This window comes from Thamnophis sirtalis, unplaced genomic scaffold (assembly GCF_051295495.1).
Source record: "Thamnophis sirtalis isolate CommonGarterSnake01/CBP01778 unplaced genomic scaffold, rThaSir2_p1.2 scaffold_11, whole genome shotgun sequence".
Taxonomy (NCBI): Eukaryota; Metazoa; Chordata; class Lepidosauria; order Squamata; family Natricidae; genus Thamnophis; species Thamnophis sirtalis.
Window position 1 is genome coordinate 41304365 of NW_028261391.1, and position 22427 is coordinate 41326791.

General features: G+C 35.7%; 1 protein-coding gene across 22 annotated transcripts in view; it reads left to right on the forward strand.

Annotated features, from left to right (window-relative positions):
• KIF1A (kinesin family member 1A) overlaps positions 1–22427 on the forward strand; it is a 99705-nt gene that overhangs the window by 24939 nt on the left and 52339 nt on the right. For 8 of the 22 annotated variants that reach the window (XM_087725615.1, XM_087725616.1, XM_087725618.1 and 5 more), the window contains exons 3-19: positions 3617–3693; positions 4774–4953; positions 5597–5662; positions 6302–6480; positions 7197–7308; positions 8176–8253; positions 9129–9194; positions 10412–10429; positions 12369–12444; positions 12814–12892; positions 13657–13799; positions 14922–14948; positions 18576–18787; positions 20317–20396; positions 21039–21114; positions 21798–21877; positions 22107–22213. In XM_087725615.1, the coding sequence (XP_087581741.1) occupies positions 3617–3693; positions 4774–4953; positions 5597–5662; positions 6302–6480; positions 7197–7308; positions 8176–8253; positions 9129–9194; positions 10412–10429; positions 12369–12444; positions 12814–12892; positions 13657–13799; positions 14922–14948; positions 18576–18787; positions 20317–20396; positions 21039–21114; positions 21798–21877; positions 22107–22213 (1656 nt within the window). The remainder of the gene's footprint in view (positions 1–3616; positions 3694–4773; positions 4954–5596; positions 5663–6301; positions 6481–7196; positions 7309–8175; positions 8254–9128; positions 9195–10411; positions 10430–12368; positions 12445–12813; positions 12893–13656; positions 13800–14921; positions 14949–18575; positions 18788–20316; positions 20397–21038; positions 21115–21797; positions 21878–22106; positions 22214–22427) is intronic. The other 14 variants (XM_087725624.1, XM_087725626.1, XM_087725625.1 and 11 more) reach the window with 3 other exon arrangements.

Here is a 22427-nt window from a genome sequence, read left to right on the forward strand (position 1 = left end):
TTCTTCACTCCATACCATCTTATTCTGAAAGGTCATCCAAATTATGTATAAAATTATGGAGTTGCTTCTTTTTGAGGCTTGCCATCATTCTGTGTTTTGTGCCTTTTCTGTTTAAAATGCAGTAAACAATTAAGAGAGATTGACAGAGCCAAGTCAGTTCTTAGATTGCCATAGTAACATTCTTGACATCAGAGGAGAAATGTGTGCAGAATTCTAAAGTGTGCATATGGTGCACCAAGAGACAAACATTTAGTGCTTGAATGCCTCTCAGTCCTCATTACCATTACTTCTAAAATCAAACTGCTAGAAACAGTATCAGAACTGACGATTGGCTTATTAAGACTGCTGCTCTAAGATGCTTGACCCATTCATAACTAGGATTCCTAACTGCCCTATTTCATGAATATTAATCGAAGATATAAAGATTGAACATGGAACCTTATGCATGCAAATATTGCACAAATGGAAACTGTTGGCTGTAGCCTTATTCTGCTGGCAATGAGAGTGCACTCTGCAATAGACTGGAGTTACCTTTAACATTTATGAAAAGTCAGCATAAGCAAAGGGGCATAAGCAGAATTTGGGATAAGAGGAAGACAAGAGGATGTTTTTTGGAAGAAAGTTTGGGGAGTGTCTTTTTTTTCCCCTAAATATGTTTGCTTAGAACTTTTTTCACTTTCCACAAATACATTAAATAACTAAGGGGATGGCACACATTTTTTCTTATCCCTTGCTGTGTTCAATTGTTTTACTAAGCACTTAGTTTATTTTCTTCTATATTTTGCTTTTGGGGAATATGCAAAACATGTTGTACCCAAACCATTTTCTGCATGGAACGGTTGTTTTTCATTGATGAATGTTCAAACTGAAACATGCAGATTTCTTTAAGAAATGTTTTGCGATAGGGAATAGGAAAAAGCCATGCATATTAACAGTGGCAAGCAGCAGCTAAAGGGATTATTGAAGGAAAGACACTGGGAAAAATGAGGGAGAGGGGAGAAAGCTAGTTAGATACCAGTACATCACACTTATAGTCAAATTGGCGGCTGCTGCAACTGCTACTGTCCTCCCTTCAAATGCAACATATCCAGCTGGCCTGTACTCCCCTCCCCCACCAACCTTTCTGGCACCTGCCTTTTCCTATCTCCTTTTAGCTGTCGCCACCAATATCTTTATATCAAATTGATTTTTCCAACATTGTTAGATGACCATCCATCACAGTAAAGCCACAATTTATTGAAGTAAATTTCTTAAGTATTACATAACCCAAATTTGCTTTGGGTTATATAGTACTTTGGTTTATGAAGAGCTATTGCTTATTCTTATTTTTCTATATTATGCAAAATGCTGTTTAATCCAAAAAGGAATATTGTGATTGATATCCCTGTCTATGTTCTAGGCTTATTTTAGAACCAATTTATCATTCCTCATTTCAGAATAACAAGAAACTGTGCCATTAGTATTTGTCACCAGTTTTTAGAACTGTTTCTAAGAACGGATAGATTTCTCCCAGGCAGGCTAGATTGGAAAAAATAACAAGCCCACAGTAATTCAAGAACATCTAACAAAGAATTTGAAGAACTAAGATGACAATGAATTAATGATTGTAGTGTATCAAAAGTGGGTCCTATAAATGATGAATTCAGGGTTCATTTGTTGCACTTCCTTGTGGTTGTAGTATGCAAAATTCTGGATACCCCCTTCTCTTTGAGTGGGCGGCCAATTATCCATCTGTCTTTTGCTGTGATGATGGTCAGATCTGATTCCCAGTTTTTCCCATGAGTAAGTGAAAATCAACTCTCCAAAAGTCACAACAAAGCATCATGGGCTGCATGTTCCCAAGAGCTTCAATTCTATCTTAGACTCCTGATATAGAAGTCTTGGTGTTATTTTTCCGTATGTTTTCAAATGAAATGTTCTCTCAGGCAGAGAAAAAAGATTACATGTCACTAGGGCATTGATAGGACTGATGCAAGATTTTTATTGTATCACTTGGCTAATCTGAGAGTTGTATCCTAGCATCTTTTGTAACATTATAAAGGCACCTCACAGATTATGAACATCCCTACAAAAAAGTTGGCAGTAGATAATTCTACACTTGTCTCATAGTACTTAATCCTAGATGCAATAGACCAATACATCACTTTCATTCTTTCTGACTTGAGAATTGTTTTCTCCCCATCGACCAAACAAACTGAACATAGGTAATATCCATTTAAGTTAGTAAGTATTCTTCATTTCAAGTAAGTAACTGAAATATTCTTTTGAAATCATACAAAATAGGTATAGGAAGTTGGCAGCCCTCCCATTAGCAATTCAACAAATACCCGCAGGGCACCTCTTCCCCACTTCTGTTACCAAAAAAGGCATTAGAGAAAGTTGGAGTCTCATATAAAGGGCTTTCAAAGAGTTGTATCAAAGAAAAAAAAGGGAGGAATTATTAAAAGAGTAAGGCATTTATACCTTGCCTTTGTCTTCTATGGTATAAATTTCAGAGGTAGCTAGACAGTTGCAGATACTGTATATACATCATGAGAAATTCCAGCAGATGATAAAAAGTGGAAGAGATACCTGGTCACTTTTGATCTCTGATATACAAAAGATAGTTAAATATCATTATGTCTCAATTTTTCTGAACCTAGTACCTTATTTTTTTTCCTATTACTTTTCCAGTAAAAATAAGGAAGAAATTACCCAAATATATCAACAAATTAAAAATTGATCTTGTGATCTTTCATTATTATATAATTAATCAAATAATTGTTAGATATATTATATTACAAGATCACCTGTAGTTGAATATGCTACTTGAAAATTATAAACATTTTAATCCAAAATTAATGATTTATATTGGCAGCTGATAAACCCTTCCTCATTTTCCATGGTTAATGATATACATCTATTTAACCTTATACAGAATCAATTTATACCCAGAGAGTTACACATTTCTGCTTCAGTCTATGGATTTCTTACACGTGCCTAACATTTAATATAATAAAGTTTCATATTAGGCTATTTGCTATGTAAGTGGTATGTGTAAATTTATTCACTGTAGTAAATTTTATGAATGTCTGTAGGGAAATTATCTATCTATAATGACAGCTACTTATATTTTTTCTTTGGTGAAAAAACGTACTGAAGGAAAGGTTTGAGAATACAATATATGAAGGTATTTTTTTGCATTCTTAAGTACCGGTAAACACTTGTTGCCTTTTTCCCCATTACTTCATGAATACAATATCGGACATTTGTTAGAAAACTTAGAGCACAGTTTTTTGACTTGTCTGTCTAAGAGAAAAGAGATTTATCTTAAAGAAATTTGTAGATATGCAAAAATGTTGTACTTAAAGGTTTTCTTTGCATATTTGTTACTTGATTTTGCAATGCCAAATCATGATGCATTTAGCCAGTTCAGAATCATAAAGGAGTTTTCATGTTGAACCTCAACTGTTCTTGAGGGCACATAGAATGTTAACTTTCTAGGAGTTTCAAGTATAAACTGTTTTTCAAATTCATATATTGGATAGCTTTATGAAATTGGATACTTCTGTTTATTGGATCAAGAAATGATGTTTGCTAGTTCTACATATAATGTTTATACTCTGCTTCTTCCTAGCTATCATTAATCCAAAGCAGCCCAAAGAGACACCCAAAAGTTTCAACTTTGACTATTCCTACTGGTCTCACACAACTGTAAGTAGATACTAGGGCACAAAGAAGGGAAGGTTGGCTGCGGGGTTTATATTTTATATATTTTATATTCTTTCCAATTCAACTGAATCTTGGAAAAAATATGTAAATGTGGATTGAACTTTGTTGCGTCATTCTGTTAACATGGGAACACAGCTTGACTAGAAAAACGTATCCTACAGGAGAAGCAGTTGGCAGCAGCTTAAAAAGTTAGCAATTACTCCATTTTAAACGTCCTTCTAATGTGACCAAGAACATATGCCTTGCAGGTTGTGTTCACATTGCATACATCTATACTGATGGTGGCATTGCTGGTAAAAGGGCTAGAAAGCCTTCCAGAAGCAAAGTTCCTTACCTATAGTCTGGAGACTTGAGCCAAGAATTATTAGGAAAAAACTATGTTTGTATGTATGTATGTACATATGTACCAGTAGTCCTAGATTTACAGCCACAATTGGGATTGGAATTTTGGTCGCTAAGTGATGTGGTCATTAAGCAAATCATGTGATTTTACCCACTTTTATGACCATTTCTATCTATCATAGTCATTACATGAATCACTGCAGTCATTAAACAAATCACATGGTTGTTAAGCAAATCTAGCTTCCCTAATTGATTTTGCTTGTCTGAAGCCAGCTGGGAAAGTAGCATATTGTGATCACATGACCACAAGATGCCGCAACAGACATAAATGCGAGCAGATATGGAAGCACCTGAATTGTGGCCCCATGACTGCAGAATTGGTGCTATGGTCTTTTGAGGACAGTTTGTAAGACACTTTTCCCAGGGCCATTTCAACCATTGTTAAACATAAGATTGCAAGTCAGGTATTTAATGAATTTGGAATAGTTTCTACTGGTAAAAATATATACTTCTCTATCAAGAGAGAAGGTGTTATTGCCCTCTAAGTGTTTGGATAGCAACAGTCATTTATCCCAGTCAGAATGGCCAAAGATGAAGCTTTGTGAGGATTAGACTAGAACATCTGGAGGCTTCAAGATGATTATATTGTGCAGAGGGAGAAAATATTTTTCCTCTTTCCTTTGTCTTTCTCAGTGATCTCTGTTTCTTTTTTCTGAGCAGCCTGAAGACATAAATTATGCTTCACAAAAACAAGTGTACTTGGACATTGGAGAGGAGATGCTGCAGCATGCTTTTGAAGGTTATAATGTCTGCATTTTTGCCTATGGCCAGACTGGGGCTGGCAAGTCATATACAATGATGGGTAGACAAGAGAAGGACCAACAAGGCATAATTCCCCAGGTAATCATGACAATGTGAAATACCTCAAAGTAAGAAACAAATCCAAGAAAATAATGTTTGGGATGGGAAGCATGTGAAGTAGTTAATGAGCAACAATCAAGAAAGGGGCGGAAGCATAAAATCCCATGACATCTTCAAAGAACAGAACGGTGTGGCATGGGTAGAATTGAGCAACAGTTGATGGAAAGAAAAGAAGAATTTATCCCTAATTGTCAGAAATTCAAGAAAGAGGAGCAGTAGAAAGTATAGAATTGATTTATTTGGTCTCAACTAAAAGTTTTGTCATAGTAAGGAGACCTCTAAGTTGATCACTGGCTGCAATTGGCCGCTATTAGTACATGAGTTCAACAGTTTGTATGTTTGTACAGCTTAGAAAACAATAGAAATGTTTGAGTTGCAAGATGTAGCTTCTGGGAATAGTTCCTTCTGCAATATCACACCTCTTATTAAAAAGGTTCAGTCAAGATTTGGTTGGAATTTACATTTTATCCAGATCACTTTTTCCCAATTAATAAGAAGCCTTTCCCCAAATATTATGTTGGGGAAAATATTTCTTTTTACAAACAGTTTGAAAATTTAAATGATGCAGATGACACTATTGTTACAGAAGTGTAACATTTTTTGTCTTTCTCATACTATGCAGTTGTGCGAGGATCTCTTCTCTCGAATCAATGACACAACAAATGACAATATGTCCTACTCAGTGGAGGTACAGGCTGCTATTTTTCAATGCTATCATTTTTATACATAGTTTTGAGCAACAAAAGAAACTTTATGATGCTGTGGTTTCAGAAATAGATAAAGTTGAAGAAAAATGCATTTGCCAAAAAAAGCTATCTAATAATGTATTTCTGAATTCTCAGATTTGTTTCATAACATGTGTGGACAACTGTTTTATGGTCAAGGATAATTATTAAATAGTTTGTTGCTGTTATTATTATTTGTTGGGGAGAATCTTTGATGCAATAATTATTCAGTGATAGTACAGAGGTCAGAATTTTCAGCCTCTTTAATATTTTCCCATTTTTGAAAGTATAAAATAAGATCATTAAGCATATTGGGAAGTAAACACACCCACTTATGCTTTTCTGATCTTGGGAGAAAATTGTACAGACAATACTTACTGATTTGGTGGTTTATTCTGAGGCAGGGATGAAAAGAAAGGACAAGAACCAGGAGATAGGATGAACAAGAGCTCCTGCCTGCAAGTCTTATAGATCATCAGGGTTGGTTTTTTGTTCTGGGTTGACAATGTCATATCAGTCAGTGCCCACAAGATATTTAGCCGCCTCCTGTGCTTCTCTTGCTCTTATGTTTATTAAATGAGTAAGTGCATTTTGTCCTATAGGTGAGTTACATGGAAATATACTGTGAACGTGTACGTGACCTCCTCAATCCCAAGAATAAAGGAAACCTGAGGGTCAGAGAGCACCCACTCCTTGGACCATATGTTGAAGATCTCTCAAAACTAGCTGTTACTTCATATAATGACATTCAGGATTTAATGGACTCTGGAAACAAAGCAAGGTAAAAAGAACAACGAAGAAAATGTATCTCATTCTGGTATTCCTATAAAATCATTCAGAATTATTATTTTTAGTCAAGTCCTTCACAGGAATTTCATTCTGATAAAAATATTAGGAAGTTGAGTTTTTCAACAGAGAATATTTTGATAGCCCTGAAACAAGGAGCTAACCCTAATTTAAATAATTCAAAACAAGAAAGGGTGTAGAGTATGGTCCCATGATTGGCCTTATGAAGATGTTGCTGGATGGATTGAAGACCAAGTTCTTTTGTGAGTCTTAGGGAATTTTATACTTTACCCTATTGGATATACAGATTAGCAGCAATCGCTCTATAGCTAGAGCAAGAAAGAATGAGTAAATTGCATTGGGATGGAGTTAAAAAAAGATGAGGCTAAGGATTCCCAGCTCTAGAGATATAAAGGACTCACATCTTTATATAGATCTGGTAGGGATTCAATTTGTACTCTTTTTTTCTTCCAATTTTACTTCTGATAAAATTAATTATTTTTATTCATTTATATACAAGTACTGTAATTTACTATGTCAGTTTTCCATAACAGTTATGAATTCTGAGAAATACAATAATAGATCTGAAAGGTTCTAACTGAGGAAAGATATTTTAAACATCTGTTACACTAAAAGTATTTGCTTGTTCTTATCAACTTTACTTTCCTGACAAGAAATATAAATAAATTCCCTGCTACTCTTCTTCAATAGGACAGTAGCAGCCACTAACATGAATGAAACCAGCAGCCGCTCGCATGCGGTTTTCAATATTATCTTCACTCAGAAGAGACACGATGCAGAGACAGACGTCACCACTGAGAAGGTGAACTGAAAAATTAGTATGCATTGATATTCTGGCCAAGAGCACTCAGGCGTGCAGTCTGATACCATCTCACTTGTAATTACTGTCCAGCCATTATAAAGACACTCAGCTCAGCTGTCAGTTGGACTAAATTGGTGATACATTGAAGAGAGTAGTAAAAAGCATAAGTGCACAGGGAGCAAACAGAAAATATCTCCCCCCCCCGGTTTAATTTTGGTCCCATATCCATAGACAGTCTTTCTCTGCGTTGAGAAAAGATAGGAGACTTTGAGGGAAAGTTTGGTGCAGGAGGAGTCAACACTTTAAAATATAAACAGAAATAGCTTTGTGAGGTTTGATGTGATAGCAGTTAAGTAATAATAGATTAATACTGGAAACCAAATTAAAGGTAAAGCTAAACCTCATTTTGGATGGGGTTGCATTGCCTCAGACAGATCCTGTGGACATTTTGGAGGTCCTCCTGAACTCATGACTTCTCCTTAAAGAGGTGCTATCCAGATTCTTGGGAGTATTATGAATGCTAAGAATTTGGGCAGTTTTAATCCCAACACCTATTGTCCACTATCGTTTGAGTCTATTCCACCATATGAGTATCCAAGCTTACTTGTTCATTGCTGCTTTCTTATACATTGCCTTGAGTTTTTGTTGATTAAAGTCAGTTTAGTAAGATCTGGGATCATCCCACAGATGGATGTTTTCTGAATTGTGTGGTTGCTAAAATGCTGTGTTCTTATTTTGTTTTTCTCAATTTTTAGACTTCCTCTAATACTATCAAATATTCCATCATGCCTAAGTGCTAGAGAATAATCTGAGAGGCAGATACCATGTTGGACATAAATCAATATTTAATCTGTTTGCTCATTTCAGGTCAGCAAAATCAGCTTGGTGGATCTTGCAGGAAGTGAACGGGCTGACTCCACAGGAGCAAAAGGCACCAGACTTAAGGTAAAGAAGGAAGAAAAACCTGGACTAAGTGAGATATTTATGTAAATATCTTTGCTTAAGAAAGGATTAATTTTGAAAACTGTGAATGAGATTATCCTTTGAAAAGCTACAGATTTATCCTGATAGAAAAACCTGTAGTACTATAAATCAAAATATATTGTGTAGCTCTTATATCTTTCCCTTCTTAGTGTTGTTTGTTGGCCTTTCATGGTTAGGAAAATGAAAATGAAAGAAGTGCTTGGAAAACAAGGGAAGGCTATGTATGAAAAAATATTACATAGGATCATCCTTCCTATTATATAATTATGTGAATGAGGCAAGAGTTCTGCCTGATGAAAGACTTGCCAGAAGTGTGAGAAGGGCTAACTAACTGTGATATAATTCACTGTGACAATTGCTATTCATCTACCATTTACATCTACTGTATTTATTCATTCTGTTATTTTCTATATGGGACATAGTATCCAAAACTTGATTGGCTTGCCTCTGCCTTCCCCAACCTGGTTCCTTTGGATGTGCTGGGAATCCAGTTTTTAGAATTCACAACCAGCAGTATTGACTAGAAATTTTGGGAGTGCAGTCCTAAAATATCTGAATGTTTTTGGAACTCTTCAGTGACATCCTAGATTGGCATACATACTGTACATACAGTATGTAGTAGCTCTCTTATGAAAGGAAAGAAAGGAAAGGAAAGAATGGCAAAATTATCCACCAGTAGTTTTGAATAAACAAAGCAATATTTGAATGTGTGATATAATTCTAAATCCTGGTAGTTCTGGTGAGTTAGCAATACAGCACCTTAAATAGGTTTTTGTGCAATTTTTTAAAATCAAAATTCAATGACCCACACTGATTGTATATCCTTATTTTCACAGGAAGGAGCAAATATCAATAAATCACTAACAACCTTAGGAAAAGTGATCTCTGCTCTAGCTGAGATGGTAAGGCTTCTATTGAGATAAGTAGAAGAGAATATTTTATTACAATTAAAGTACAAAATTTTATTTTCCCAATTCATTTCACAGATGCTTGAGTAAAAGTATTACTCAGCCTTTTGATTTCTGGGGAAAAAAGCCATATTTAGTTTTTCTCCAGAAGTCAAATCACTAATCTGCTAATGGAGAAGAAACTTTATACAGAATTCATTCTGTATTAACCTCCAGCTTCCTTTCCTGTGGAAGCCTGAGAATTCAGGTTAAAATATTCAAGGACTCATCTTGAGAATTAAAATTAAAATAATCAAGAACTATTTTGAAGGTTACTTATCGATGTCTTGACACCGATACATTAATTTCTATTTTTGCCTATGGAGGAACATAACAACTATATGAATTCACCCCAACAGATTTGAATTCATAGGTTTACTACTTTAGAAAGATTAAGAAATTTCAAAGTACCTTGATACTGTATATGTGCATGTGAATAAGGAAAAATAAATTAATTATAAACATCTATTTACATTATAAATGTAGTATTATTGATATTTATGCACATCTATATGTGTGAAGATGTTTCTGCAGTATTAATTGGATAAGGGATTGCATGTCTTGTCCCTGTGTCCTTTGCTTTGTTCACCAATTTTGCTGTTAGGTGAAGATCTAAATGAGGAACCTGATATATTTGTAGAGATCCCTTCAGTTGGTCAGCAATTGTGCTTCCAAATGCCCAGATAATTATTTCCTTAGGCTTAATTCAGTGCACCAAAATCAGATGGGTAGCAAACCCTTTTAATTAAACAGGAACCCTTCATGCAAATAACACAAGAAAGCGGGTGATGAGAACACCCAACAACTATTCTGTGCCAAACATCCAGCATATCTTCTATCTCTCTGAATCATCTTTGTATTTTGTCTATTCTGCAAATGAGCAGGAAAGATATTATGGCATCACAGCAATGTCAGATAATGAGATATGTATAAAATCAGGGGCTGACTGAAGATATGGATTCTGGTCTCTTGGTTCAATCATGTCTGCTTTTGCTCTATTACACTAAAATAGTAAAATGAACTCTGTTTTTAGATTATGTTAAATGTTTTTCATTGGGAGGAGATACGTAATTGATATAGGGTCACAGTTTAGTTTTCAGATCCAATTTATTAAAACCTGCTTTGGTAACATAAAATCGTGAAATTTTAATTGGTATATGCTTTATTTTCAGGATTCAGGACCAAATAAGGTAAATATCTGTGCTGGGAAATTAATTATAGGCCTGAGTGAAGCTGTTCTGTCTGAAAATTATCCATGTCCAAACATTTCACTTGAAATATAGTTTCAATATATAGTTTGTATATCACAACAGAAAAGGACTCTTATAGAACCAGATCACCTTGCAGGTAGTTTCCCAATTCTTTTTAAAGACAGTCCCATGTAGAACACATTACAATAATTTGGACAACTATTATGGATGTGAGCCACTGTTGCAAAATATTCTGGTCCAAGCAGCGGCTATAACCAACCAAAGAATCAGAGTGATTCTGGACAAATTATAACCGTCTCCTGCTAGGATTAAATATACACATCCAGATATTTGGTTAGGACCTGTAGCCTTCTCTGGGATAGTGGGGTAAAGTTGTGTATCATCAATCTACTCAGTAATGATAACCTCATTGTCCTGTTGTAAGCCAGTCACACTTACACACCAGGGAGTTTAATTGCAAGACTTTGGATAATGCAATTCCAATCCCTAGAAAGGTTTCCTGCAAAGGTTCCAAGTGATCAGAATGTAAGTGGGAAAAGAAAAACCATAATCAGATCATCATTTAGAAATCTAAGAGTTCAAATACAGATTGCTATCCAGTCCAGGTTCTAAGAGGCAGAGTTTTTGTAGTCTAAGAGTGTAGAAGACAAACACAGATATTTTAGTGAGTGGAATTGTTTTTGCTGACAATAGTTTTGAAACAGTACATAACTGTGAATGTAGACGATCAAGGATGGAATAGACTTTGCTGTTCTCTTATTTTTTTTTCTTAGCATCATCTGGAATATAATGCAACATTAATCTGTTGTATTTCTTCCTAATTTTAAAAAATGTGTTTCAACAGGTTCAACCATAATTTTCCTAATAGAGTAGTGGTCAGGGTTAGGAAAAATACAATTGAAAAAAGATTTTTTTTAAAATCTTCCATATTTTCTTCCATATCATTGCCTTTGAGGAATGAAACACATCAGAACAGCAGATATTGTACAGAAACTCAATGCAGAAGAAAAACGAGGTTATCCTTTTAAACAGTGCTGCTATCATTTTGTATTTTAACTTCTACTGCATGATGATCTGACCATTAGACAACTTCCCACACAAAGTGACCTTTCCCAGCCTGGTGCCTTCCTGATATTTTTTAGATTAAAATCTTGACATTATAGAATAGCTGAGATTATAACATGTTGAGGAAGAAACTCTAAGCAAAGCTCAATTTGAAAGTCTTAATAAAAGTTGGAGATAGATTAATAAACCTCTGATTATGGAGCAAGGAATAAAACACTTGCTTAGACACTAGACTAGCTTGAGATCTGGTTGGACTTATCAATGAAAGCCAGAAAGAATATTATTACCGGCAAGAAATTAGTATTAATGCAAAGTTAGAAATAATTACAAGATCATTTTTGAGGAGTTTATTTTGTTTTTTTGTGTGACTTGGTAGTAGATCATGGGGAAAATGTGAAAGTTTTGCCAAACAGAAAACTCAGTATCATTTATTTCTGTGGTGACTGGTAGCGAAATGATAATGATTCTAGACTGGCTAAATTTATTTTGAAGGGTCACATTTGTTATTTTAAGAGCAATGTATAGTCATAGGCACAGTAAGAACTACCTTTTATAAGTTGTGTTAGTTTTGTTCCTATGAAAATCATGCTGAATAGAATACAAGCCTTCCTGAGTTCTGAAAATCTTAAATGTTTCATGATTTTTATAAGACAATAGTCACTTATAGAATGCACAATTCTTTCTCTAGAAAATAAGCTGTTTTGGTTATGTACATAGTTGAATTTAGAGAAGGAAATTAATTCTATTTTTAAAAAGAGATCATTGCTTTTTCTTCCTTTGTATTAGAGTTAAAGAACTTTGATTCACACAGACATTAGTATCAGTTCAATGTTGTATTCTATCTTTCTTGCAGAATAAGAAGAAAAAAAAGTCAGACTTTATTCCATATCGTGACTCAGTACTTACTTGGCTGCTCCGAGAAAATCTAGGTAGGCTTTTTTTCTCAACATGTCACCTACATTCTATCTTATTTCTCAGCCAAGGTCTAAATAATGAATCTCCCAAGTCTTCTGCTTGTGAGTTGTGAAACTTCTTTTATGATTTTCTTTATTCAGCTCCTGTTTCTACAAGTGAGGAAAGTAGTTGAGTTGTCTGAAATCTAATAGTAACATTTTCAATTCCTTAAAGTACTTGCCAATATCCTGCACATAAAGATGGGATGAATGTTAAGAGTCTTCTTAATTTGGGAGACCTGGATGAATGAGCAGACAGTGCATAGGAAGAGAAAGAAGATGAACACAGCTCAGAAAGTGGATATTTAATTTGATCAGTCATTGTGTTGTGTGTTCTCTGTGCAGGTGGTAATTCCCGGACTGCTATGGTTGCTGCTCTCAGCCCTGCTGATATTAATTATGATGAGACTCTCAGCACCTTAAGGTAGAATATTTATAAAAGGTTTCTCATTCTTTTAATTATGAACTAGACTAAACTTTGTGAAATCCTTGTTTTTTCTTGAATTTGTCTTGGAGGGAAATGTGCTTTCATATATATTTTATCCTTTATGCTTTCATACACACACACACACACACACACACACACACACATATATATACATGAATGAATATTCAGTGCAGGTTGTACCTATATTCATGTATATATATCCCTTATTCATGTTGAAAATATACAGTATATTCTATACATAGGGCCCAGAACAGTTTCATTTGCTTGGCAATGCATAGGGGTAAAAGTTGAGTCATGGTGACAAATTTCTCTCTCTGAAGTTGGATTGAGGTTCTAATCGAGTTGAAAGATTGAGGGGGAAAAGAGACTCAGTGCTAACCAGTGCCTGGAGAGTCTCTCTAGAAGAGTTTTGTATTTTTGGGCTTAGAAATACAAATATTGGCAGCTTGAAAGGCTAGTGTTAAAATCACCAGTGTTCTGTGATCCAGATTTTAACTGGATAGGTGACAGAAAGAAATAACCTCTAACCACAGGCCAGTTTTGACTGAGATGTATGGGATGTGACTTGTTTACTTGCTTGATTAATCAAGAATATTTCCTGCATTTTAAGAGAAGTATCTTAGTTTTCTAGGCCTGGGTAAAAGAGATAATCTTAAAATTCTCTTATATATGTCACATTCTATATGGGCTTTTCAGCATATCTTACTTTGTTTAGAAAATACTTTGTATTTTCCCCACAGATATGCAGATCGTGCTAAGCAAATCAGATGCAATGCTGTCATTAATGAGGATCCCAACAACAAGCTGATCAGAGAACTTAAAGATGAAGTGGCTCGTCTGAGAGACCTGTTGTATTCCCAAGGCCTGGGAGATATCATAGATAGTATGTTAAATATCAGTACTTTGGATTGGGCTAAGGCTGTGTGTCTGTATCTTGTCTTTCTCGGTTTACTTCTTCTAGTTGCACATCCAACCTCCACGTTGTCCCTGCTTTCAGTTCATAGTCTCAAAGCCCACTAGATAGCCATGAAGTGACAATAGCAATTTCACACATTATAGTGCCTTTATAAGGTTCATAAAGCTAACATACTCCAAATCTAAAGGACATGCTGAATACGAATTGTAGCAGTTTGTTATCTTAACATATTTTGAAAGGCTTGCCAACTGTTCAGTGGCCTACAACCACAGGCTCTTTCAATCATAATCTTCATTATCCCTCTACACCTCTACTTCTGAGCAATTATGATTATCCATTCATAGTGATATAAAGTTATTTAAAATATTTAGTAATCACTGATAAGATTTATTTAAATCCCCCTACATCCTAATCAGAAAATTGTTTCTCTTTTTACAGCCTACAGCAGTGTGCACTTCCTTACCTGTGAATAAGGAAGGAATTGTTTTATAATGAAGGATATGCATCTCATGGCCTTTCCAGTCAATTCCTTATTGGGGCAATAAGCAGCTTGAACATTTTGTTGCTCTGTTATGCCAAAAGGTCCAATTTTTTTCTGTAGGGTTGCTTTATTTTTGCCTATAGACTCTTAAGCACAACCTTTCTATGGCTAAGAAGATATGATTAGCCCAACTAAATCAATTGTCATGAAAAGTATGGTAGCTAAAGGAATGGCATGAATCTTCATGGGATAATAACCATATTATTGATGGAAATGAGTGTAGTTGTTTCCTCCCCTTCTCATGAACTTGTTATCTCTTTCATCAATTATTTTATCCACAGTCTTTTGCTTGCACTTTATGTGGTAACTCTTTATAGTATGGGATCACACATCTCCCCATGTAAAATAAAATCAGGAAAAGACTGCCCCTTTGTAAAGAGGCTGCACTACATAAAAAAAATAGTGATCTAGTTATGTAAAACCCAAGGAGTAAACCTCAAGTTTTCTGGATTTGTGGAAAGGCCCTCAGGTGCTGTTTCTTTATTCCTACAAGATCAACCTACTCTTGTTTTCTTTGTCTTCCCACTCCCTTCTCCTATCTCTCTTAGCTAATCCTGTTCCAGGAGGACCCAAATGTGTGTATTTCCCATGGCTGGTATTTTGTGTGCTTCAATGCTTTTGACAAACTCAGTCTAAGCAAAGGAACAGAACTACAGCATGAGAAATGAATTCAATAGCAAATGTTGGGAAAACCTTTTCTTTTTAGGGCAGGTGTTAAGATGGTATATATATACCTTCTTCAAAGGGCAGAGTGGGCCTTTTACAGGAATCCAGCCATATTACTAACTAACTACAAACAATCCATGGAAACTGCTGCTATTAAGTGTACAGATCTGTGGCAAGATACTGGTTTGCTGGGTTTTATTGTTCAAATCAGAATACTAAATAGTTCTTCCACATTTCTTTCCTTCAAAACATCCAAGGACACCCACAGGACTTTCCAGAACATGCTATAGAGATTTTTCCCCCCGGACTTATTGTATACTTAGAAAAAAAAATCAATTTAATATCCAAATATATTCCACTCCTGTTGTGTTTGAATTAAGGCACTGCAGCATTCCACTTTAGCTGGGTTGTTGTTGCTTTTTTATCTGCTGATCCTATAAACTCTACTCCATCTCCTTGACTCCAGAAGCATTTTCGTTTGAGTTTGCTCTTGAAATTCCTTTCTCTGTGCTGTAACTATGCGTCCTGCTGCTTGTGCTGCTGCTGTCTCTGCTGCTGCTTCTGCTGGAGCTGGATCAAATGAATTTGTTCTGCTAGGGGAAAAGAAACACCCGCCCCCAAAGCACTAAAACATCTGCTTTAGCCACTATGGGCATAAGTATTACCAGTGATCCGGTTTGGCTCTTCTACTAGCAGTTGTACCTACTAGAAATGCTGTGGGAGTAGTTCAGTTGCTGACTGCATTTGATAAAGCAATCAAGCTTTTGCTGGCATGTTAGAAGGCCTGGAGCCTCTGCCTCTATTTTGAGCAGTTCAGCCTACGCTCTGATCAAATTGGCACAAGGAACTTTCCTGTTGCCCAAATCCAGGCCTGTCTTCCCCGTGGAACCACAAAGGATCTGTCCCTCCCCCCATTTTAATCTGCTGAATAACTTAGAAATATGAATTAGATATATGATGTATGAAATTGAAATTTAAAACTTTGACTGCAGATGCTTACAACTTGTCTGGGTCTCTGTTATTTTAACCCATTAGTCCTGGTCAGAGATCTACAGTTTTCCCATGTCCATTCCCAATAATTTGATATTTATTTTATTCTTCAGTCTAGCCCCTCCATGTGCCAAGATGGTTTGGAATTGCAGTATCTAGTTCAATAAAAAGGATTGTCAGAAAAGTCTAAGAGGGTCTATCATCTATCTATCTATCTATCTATCTATCTATCTATCTATCTATCTATCTATCTATCTATCTATCTATCTATCTATCTATCTATCTATCTACCTACCTACCTACCTACCTACCTACCTACCTACCTACCTACCTACCTACCTTCCTTCCTTCCTTCCTTCCTTCCTTCCTTCCTTCCTTCCTTCCTTCCTTCTTTCCTTCCTTCCTTCCTTCTCTCTCTCTCTCTCTATTTATCTATATCATCTTTCTATCATATGTCTATCTACATAACTCACGCCTTTGTACACACTCTTGTACATTCCCATGCATATGTACACACACACACACACACACACACACACACACACACACACACGCACACATGCAACAGGTGGCAGCAGCACCTTCTTAACCTTAGCTGATTTGAAAGTTAACCAGGGTTTAGGGAGGATTTGGATGCAGGACTATCTGGGGATTATAGGCTTTGGCTAGAGTGGGAAGTCAAAACAATTTCTGGAGAAAAAAATAAGAGTACTTCCTCATCACTCATGTCACTAGGAGCTGCATAATCTAATTGAAACTTTACTTTTTATTGATAAAATGAGATTTCTGCCTTGTAAAACTCAAAATGTTCATCGTTTATCTCAAATATGTGATGCCCATTCTGATACTATAAATAAAGTGCATATCACTGTTTCCTTCATCTATCCAGTTTCAGAAGTGAAAATAAGGAAACAGAATATCAATTTTGGGCATCATTTTAAAGTTTTTGAACATTACAAATTCACCCTTTTTAATCTGATTTGCAAAAATCAGAGGATCCTTCTAAATAAGTACTACCAGGCAACAAAATCTTGTGCATTGATTTTAAAATCCTGAAAAGATGTAAACATTTTTTTTTTAAAAAAATAAAGAAATAGTGGGAAAACAATATTGTTTGAAACCTGTATGAAATTTCACATTTGAGATAAACAATTGCCCAATAAAAACATTTTTGGAACCTTTCAGAAAAGAAATACCCTGTTAGGCAACCTATGACTTTTCTTTCTTTCCTCTGAGAATGTTGATCAAAATACTGTAGTCATTGTTATTTTTGTTTTTTGTTTAACTTCTGTTTGTCAAGATGGCTTTTAACGAATAGTAGTATAAAAATGTTTCAAATGACTAAATGTTAATTGGATGCTGAAATTATATTGTTATTCAGTTAAACCTGCAGAGGGAAAGACATTGTAGAGATGAGTTAGAGGAGAAAGTCTATAGGAGCGTGTATCTTTTATAACAAACATAGCATTTCCCCCCTTAATATCCCTTTATTAGATTGACACTTCTACTTATTTCAGCATCTTCATTCATAAGAAATGCCTGAATTAGCCTAGTTCAAGACCTTTCCTAGCATCTTTATGCAAATAGTCCATAAATGTAGGGATTTTTTTTTGTTCAATTGTACCCAATTCTCAGAAACTGTCTGAACATGCCCGTGCAGTTTTCTTGGCAAAGTTTTGAACCACAAGAAGTTATTTGCTGTCACCTCTTTTCTAGGACTGAGAGAATGTGGCTGGTTCAAGATAACCCAGCTGGCTTTGTGACTAAAGTAGGCCTAGAACTCAGGGCCTCCCAGTTTCATAACCATTATACTGAGCTGGGATATCATCATCATCATAATATTCTGAACTGAAGTTCACTTCTATTTGCGCATTTCCTCCCCCCCCCTTTATTTTTAAGTTCACCTTTCAACTCAATGCCTCAAAAATGTAAAAATGCCTTCCATTTTTCAAATGGCACTAGAACAGTGTTTCTCAACCTTGGTAACTTGAAGATGTCCGGACTTCAACTCCCAGAATTCCCCAGCCAGCATTCGCTGGCTGGGGAATTCTGGGAGTTGAAGTCTGGACATCTTCAAGTTACCAAGGTTGAGAAACACTGCACTAGAACGAATGACTACAAATAAATAATTCATGTGGTATGGAATTTTGATACCTCATGCCTGGCCTTAGTAGGCGTGGTCACTGATTCTTCCTGCCAGCATATTACTAGACAAGGTGGCTCTGGAATAATAGCTGAGAGTTTCTTTTTCTTTTCTTTTTTAATGCTGCCTATTTCCCCCAAAGCACAGGAATCAGCAAAGTATGCTATACCAGTTTTAAGAGAGGTTTGCACAGGGCGTAGTGTGAACACTCCAGCTAATGTGAAGTCCCAGCCCTGTCCCTTCCAGATACATTACTGTCTGCATATCTCTATGTTGAATTTCTATCTTTCTCCTCATTGCATCATGTTGCTATTTCCCAACTGCAATTCTTTTCTCTATCTTTTCCTTCCTTCTTCTCGTCTTGTTTCTTTCCCTTTTCTTTCTCCCCCCTTGAATCCCATAGACATGTCCGACTTTGAGAACAATAATGATAATCGTAGAGTGGCAGATATGAGTCAACGGAATGACAATCTCTCCACAGTGACCAATGCCTTGGTAGGAATGAGCCCATCCTCCTCACTCTCCGCTTTGTCCAGTCGAGCTGCCTCAGTCAATAGTCTACATGAACGCATCATGTTTGCTCCGGGTAGTGAAGAAGCCATTGAAAGACTCAAGGTAAGAGCCATGATGAAGAAGACAGAGAGAATGAGGTAGAAAGAAGAGCGGAAACAAGTATTATTAGGTTCCAACATGACATTTATTCCAATTATAATAATTTGAATTATCTTATTTTTAAAATTAAAAAGTGCAGAAAAGAGTACACTTAAAGAAAGGAGAAAAAAAGGAACACCTTCCCTTCTTCTTTACAGTAATTACAAACAAACTCATTATCTTTCTACCCTCTCTAACATTATAATAATCCTATTAGCTCCTCGTTCAATCTTTTTTCAATCATCAAATCCAGAAATAAGCATTTCAGTTTTTCCCCCATTTTCAGAAAGAAGCTGATAAAGAATTATTTTATTCCAATATTCTATTTCTAATTATAAAGGGAAAAAAAGCAAACAAATAATTATTTATAATGCACTCTCCTGATATAGTCGAACCACAATAAAAAATGTAGTTAACATAAAAATTAAGCAGCAGTTAAAATTACACAAATGCATTAAAAATCAATATACAACATTTATTTATTTTTATTTAGTTAGTTTGTGAAACACGTACGAGATAACAGATATAAGTATAAACATGGACATGAACACAGGAAATGGGCACAAATAAATGGGGACAATAGGACAGGGACGGTAGGCTTGCTGGTGCAGTGCTCTTATGCATGCCCCCTCCAGACCTCTTAGGAAAGGGGTGAGGTCCACACTAGACAGCTTAAAGTTACAGGGTTTGAGGATGTAACAATAGAGTCTGGTAATGCATTTCAGGCTGAAGTCATATTTTCTGCAATCGAGTTTGAAGCGGTTTACCTTTAGTTTATATCTATTGTTTGCCCGTGTATTATTGCAGTTGAAGCTGAATTAGTCATTGACAGGTAGGACGTTGTAGCATACAATTTTGGGTACTACCCTTAGGTCAGACCTTAGTCAGTGTAGTTACAATCACAAAATAATATTTGCACAATCATAACCTCCTAGATCTAACTTTATTGACAGGATTTACAGCAATACATTCTTGTTGCTAGTCTTTAAAGCTAGTTGTTTATGTATTGACATGCTGTAAAGTGTTGAAGACCTGATTGTACTACCACTATGAGGGATGGAGACCTTTGTTCAATATGGTTGTATATTATTTGGGACTGATGCCCAGATCCCCCCTCTTGTATTATTTTGTGTTGTGTTTTAATGATTATATATTGTTTGCCACCCAGAGTTGGTTTGAAGATGGGTAGGTTCATAAATTGCATACATGATTGAAATAGTCTTAGTTTATTTGACTGATTTGTAACTTCTAAATACATAGCTTCATTTAGAATTTGTATACAATAGAAGTGCAACACCACTGTTCCCCGGCCTACTGATATTAAGATGTAGATAAATTAGAATTTTCATCCTGGCAGAAATCTGTTCTAAGACATCTGAAGAATATCAGATTGCCAAACCCTTTGTAGAGTAGCAGTAACCTAATTTTAGGCAAAATATTTTTGTGCAATCAGATGACAGTCATGACACTCATATTTAACTTGAACTTTGCAGGAAACGGAGAAGATAATTGCGGAGCTGAATGAAACATGGGAAGAAAAACTGCGTAGAACAGAAGCAATTCGTATGGAGAGGTAGGAATAAGGCAGCTAGTCTAGTCTAGAACATTGTTAATGCCACAAGATTCAACATTTTGTCATAATATCTTTTTCTTTTGATAGCTAATTGTTACTTTTATAGCTGCTGGCTGAAAGTGCTACATGAAGCGTTATTTTATAAAACAAAAGAGTTTTTGTGGGGCTGAATGGAATACCCTCCAGTTCAATATCATTTCAGGAAGGGTATCCATATCATCCTTATAACTGTGACAAGAAAATATCCCATGTGATGGCACTATAACATAATGATTTCCTGTTAAAATTCAAGTTAGAATAGTCATCACATGAATGATGTTTCAATCTGTAAATTAGCTATGGTGAGTAGAAAGTTACAGATTCCCTTTAAATATTAGTTTTTATATTAATTAAAAGCATGTCAACTGTTGGAGAGAGTTGTTGAAGTCTAACAATATCAGTGATAGCAAACCTTTCAGGCTCGACATGTCAAAAATTCAGAAAATGCCCTCTTTGATTCTGCTGGCTCTTATTTCTAAATCATCTCTTACTATGTTATCTTGTTTTAGCAAAATTTTCAAAAATTCATCCTTCCTTCCTTCCTTCCTTCCTTCCTTCCTTCCTTCCTTCCTTCCTTCCTTCCTTCCTTCCTTCCTTTTTCAGAGAAGCTTTGCTGGCAGAAATGGGAGTAGCTATGAGAGAAGATGGTGGTACCTTGGGGGTATTTTCTCCTAAAAAGGTTGGATACTTTTTTTCCCCAGATATTGATCATAAGCATTTTGAAATATGCCAACTGCTTAACTTTGATACTCCTCAAAAATATAAAATAAAGTATTAAAATAAGGAAAAATAAAGTAACTGCACCCATTTTTGGAGTGTGACAGCATGCCAGCCCAAACTTGTGCAGCCCTTGAGCCAATAAAATTTTCGATTATCCTTCTTGCTGTCAACTACTCTAAGCAGTTGAGGGGCAAGCTCTGTGATATAATTTTTGTCCTTTAAAAAAAAAGTAACTGTGAAATCCTATTCATAGGGGATCATGCTGAAGGGCAGAGTTAAATCTAATCCTAAACATATAATTCTTGAGATCTTTATATGGATCTTTTAAAAGAAAGAAAAATATGGAGGGAAGTTTTCAGGGAAGCAAGTGTGACTGTGGAAAGAAGGAGGTTGAATGTTTCCTATTGCACTTGGTGTGTTTGATTAGCATTGGAATTCAATATAAGTTGCATATTTTATTTTTAATAAAGCATGCAGCTTGCCATGACAAATTAAGGGATGGTTCATTTTTATAACAGCCAAGGGATTGATACTATGACCCAGGTTGTTCTCAATGAAGGGGATGTGATAGGAAAATATGGTTTCATCTCTCCATGGCCAGAGATGCAGGGTTAAGTTTGCTCTTCTCCATTGTTTTTGTAGACACCACATCTGGTCAATCTAAATGAAGACCCACTGATGTCTGAGTGCCTTCTCTATTACATTAAAGATGGAATCACCAGGTAACCAAGTTCCCATGTCATAATCATTGCTTTTAATTTGGCTACAAGCAAACAGATATAGTAAAATAAGAACTAATACATTATACAATTGTTTACAGTAATGTTCCCTGAACCTTACTACTAGATTATTAGGAGTACATAACAGATCTCTTGCAATGAATGAACTGTTGATAATGCCTTAAAGTTTTGGATCACTGGTCCCTGAATAATTCAGATTTATCTTCAACAGGGTTGGTCGAGAAGATGGTGAGAGAAGACAGGACATTGTACTTAGTGGCCACTTCATCAAAGAAGAGCACTGCATATTCCGAAGTGACACTAAATCTGGCTGTGAAGGTATCTTTATATGGAAAAAACTCAACATTTGCAGATGTTCTTCCTTGTTCCTAGTGGGGTGTGCATGAGCAAGCCATTATCACCATATAGATACTTAGTGCTGTTATAACCATAATTTACTAAGTGCAATTATAGGACTTATGTGTCATGGTAATCTAAATATTTTAGCAGAATGTTTAAAACCCACCAAAGAATGAATAACTTACGGTTTTGA